The following is a 3,530-nucleotide window of genomic DNA, read 5'->3' as shown; positions in this document are numbered from 1 at the left end:
TAATTTATTTTTTTTTTATTTTTTCATGTTTAAATATGACTCAATCAATAACATCAGCATTATTGTACTTATAATTACTAAAAATTTTTGAGGTATATCGGCAAAGATGCAAGAGTACCTTTATCACTGTGCAATGTACCGTCCCTGAACGCGCGAACTTTAGACTACCTGATTTGTCTATTATAAATGCTTCCCATTTGAAAAGTATTATAGCCTCGACATTTTCGTATTAGGATTTTCGTCTTACTTTTTGCTCAGAAATACGCTATTAAAATTTCGGTCACGAGTTGCGGTACACCCTGTATATGTATGTGTATACTTATAAGTGCAAAGAACTAAACGTTGTGCTAAGAAACTAATACTATAGCACAAATATACGCATATAGTATACATATACTTTTATACTTATCACATACTTTTCATCTATCATATTCTTCAGAATACTTTTATCTATCACAGTTTTTATAACTTTTCAAAAATAACTAAGCTATATATAATTTAATAATTCTTCAAAAAGAAAAGCTTAATATAAAGGTTTATAGTTATCATTTTTTTTCATTTATACATATAAATAAAAAGAAACAAAACACTTTACAACGTCTTAAAAAACCAAAACTTATTAGTGAAGTTATATATCTTTGAAAATAATGTTATACAATAAATTGTATATAACTTCAAAACAAAAATTATACTTTCATAATTAAAAAAGAAAATAGAACTTATTATTAAGAAACGGTTAATAGTTGTCAATGAACATATCGATGTCACTTGCCAATGTATTTTCATCTTCTGTGTAACTTGTATGTTCATCGTGCTCTTGTAATTCATTATCTGAAAAAATATTATCAAATATTTTCAATTACATATAATAAATATTATCAATTACATATTTCTGATCTTGTATTATTTTATAAGCTTCTATTTGCTACTTACCATAATTAAATTGCTTATGTTTCGTATTTTCTTGATTTTTATCCAATACCATTTGTATTCTTTTAACCAAGGGCCGTGGATTTCCAACGTTTTCTTCGAGGTTTTCTTCAACATTTTCATTCTCTTGACTTTTATTCGACACTATTTGTTTTCTTTTAATAAAAGGCCGTGGATTTCCTTCAATATTTTCATTTTCTTCATCTATTTGATCAAGAGATCGTTTTTGTTGGCGGCGAAAACGTTCTTTTGTGCTTTTCAAAGCCTTAATCATTGCATCCTCAAATTCATCGCGTTTTGGCTTCGAGAAGTATACATTATTATTCATGGCCTCTAAAAACATTTTTATTTTATTTCCTTGTAAAGTTTTAGTTAGCACCAAATGTTTTATTTTATTTAATAATTTATTTACCTTCACAAGCCTGTGAAAAACGAGTTTTTTTTAAAGCTTTCAAGTGTTTTGTTCCATGCCAAGTCATATGTAATGAAATTTTTTCTACATTATCAAACGCATGCTTAAAATAAATGGCAGCACAATCAATGGGGTTTAACCCACCCAAATAAGTAAAATAATCAACCTAAAATTAAAAAATTAATTGTATACTTTGTGTGTAAAATCTTATCTAAATGAAAATAATAATGTGCATGAATGCTGAAGCCATAAAACAATGATTAAAAATAAAAGCCATAAAACAGTGGTTAAGTCATAAAGCAGTGATTTGAAATTCAACGGTTAAAAATCGAAACCATAAAACAGTTATAATTAAATAAGACAGTGATTACAAAATGTTCAATGATTAAAAATATAAGCTATAAAATAATGATCGAAAATTTTATAAATTTCTTCCTCTAAAGTAACTTACACATATAAGAATATAATAAAATATAGAAAATATTTTAAAATATAAAAATTAATGTTTGACTACGATTAGAATAAATTTTTTCTTAAATTAAAAATGTATGAATCATAATAGAACCCAAAAACATTTTTCAAAAAATAAGTATACAATACTGCCTTATTTACAAAATTTTTTGAGCGTCATGCGCAAAGCCCCATATACCACAAATTGAATAGTGCAATTGATCAAATAATATCTTACGATACCGATTGATCGGCACATCCAAATATCTCAGAAACCTAATAGTGAAAATTTTTATTTTAGAAAATTTTCTTGAGCAACAAAATTTTTTGAGAAAAATATAAAGTATAAAAATTAATTGTTACTAGCCAGCTAATGTAGCATTTAAAAACCGATTTATAATCTTAATATAAACCGGTTAAGATTAATAAAATGAAACTAATTAATTTAGATACTTACAACTTCGGTATACAATTCATCATTGACGTTATCGAATTGTACAAACTTGTCAATGGTTATAAAAGGAATACATTCAGGCATACTTTGTACTCTTCTATTTCTGGATTTCGTTAACTGTATCAACGTACTGAAAATATAACAATAATAATCATAAAATGTTAAAATATTTATATTGAAAAACATTAAACTTTTATTGTGTAAGAAAAGTACTTTTGTTTCTGTTCTATCGTATCCAGGCGCTGATTTAGTTTTCTGCAAAAAATAAAAAATAAAGTTAAAAGTAAATATTAAACTTAAATTTTAAAACTGTTATACATATAACGTATATTACATTTGTCTTATTTTTATATTTGATGTTACTTACTGAAATGATTCTTGATAAATATTGATGATATTCCGTAATATTGGAGCATCCGAAGAACATTCATGGGGAATTAATTTGTTTTGTGTCCGCGCATGCTTTACTTGATCTGTATTCTTCAGTGTTGAGTTTTCAGTGACAAGTTGCTTTTTTGGGATATACTTTGTCAATACAGAAGGGCTTCTGTTAGGTGAAGTTATCGGATTGTTTATTTTGCTGACGTACTAAAACATAATGAATTTAATCAAGCACGAATATTAGTAGAACTTATTAAAATTTTTTTTTACCTGTGGTGGCTGCTTTTCCGATATATTTGTCTGAATTTTTTCGAGCATTTTAAATTTCGGCTGAGAGATATTTTTTATATTATTTTTATTTTCAGGTTTATATTGCAACGGTCTCGAAACATAGCGTTGATAATTTTTTTCATCTTGTGTTTGTTTTGGTAATTTGTTACGATTAGTTTTATCTTGCGTTTGTTTTAATAATTTATTACGATTAGTCAAATTATTCTTATTTTCAAGCCTTTTCGTGGAAGACATTGATGACGAGTGAGATAACAGTGGCGGTGACAATGTAACGTCAGTTTTTGTATTTTGTAATCCAAACATATAACTTGCATTTTCCAAATCATCAGTTACATTTTTCATAGAAGATATTGATGACGAGTGAGATGACAGTTGTGGTGACAATGTAACGTCAATTTTCGTATTTTGCAATTCAAACATGTAATTTGCATTTTCTAAATCGTCAGTTAAATTTTTCATACTTTGTTTTTTTCTATTGTTCCTTTTAGACGACAGTTTTTCTTATTCATTTTGCTTCCTCATAGAGGAAGCTTTTTCATGCGAAAAATTTTTTTCCAGTTTTCAATGCCAATGGGTTTAGAATGTTTTAAAAACTCAAAAAACACAATTTTC

The 3,530-nt window shown here is 26.7% G+C and overlaps 1 protein-coding gene across 1 annotated transcript; it reads right to left on the bottom strand.

Annotated features, from left to right (window-relative positions):
• Positions 1-284: 284 nt before the first annotated feature.
• On the bottom strand, positions 285-2,482 carry LOC105567834. The gene is made up of 6 exons (XM_012023044.1): positions 2,460-2,482; positions 2,250-2,376; positions 2,036-2,068; positions 1,343-1,508; positions 934-1,263; positions 285-831 (listed from the first exon to the last, which is right to left on the bottom strand). Exons 2-6 carry the CDS (start codon positions 2,328-2,330, stop codon positions 737-739), a joined length of 705 nt encoding a protein of 234 aa, XP_011878434.1. The 5' UTR covers positions 2,331-2,376; positions 2,460-2,482; the 3' UTR covers positions 285-736.
• Positions 2,483-3,530: the final 1,048 nt, after the last annotated feature.

This window comes from Vollenhovia emeryi, unplaced genomic scaffold, assembly GCF_000949405.1.
Source record: "Vollenhovia emeryi isolate VEMERY1.0 unplaced genomic scaffold, V.emery_V1.0 DF942717.1, whole genome shotgun sequence".
Taxonomy (NCBI): Eukaryota; Metazoa; Arthropoda; class Insecta; order Hymenoptera; family Formicidae; genus Vollenhovia; species Vollenhovia emeryi.
Note: the sequence above shows the minus strand (reverse complement) of the source record. Positions and strands in the feature narration are given on the sequence as shown.

Coding starts and splice junctions, on each gene's coding strand:
- LOC105567834 (XM_012023044.1), bottom strand. CDS start 2,330: ATGCCTGAATGTATTCCTTTTATAACCATTGACAAGTTTGTACAATTC. Junction 1,264..1,342: donor TTTTTCACAGGCTTGTGAAG/GTAAATAAATTA, acceptor AAATGTTTTTAG/AGGCCATGAATAATAATGTA. Junction 832..933: donor ACATAAGCAATTTAATTATG/GTAAGTAGCAAA, acceptor ATATTTTTTCAG/ATAATGAATTACAAGAGCAC.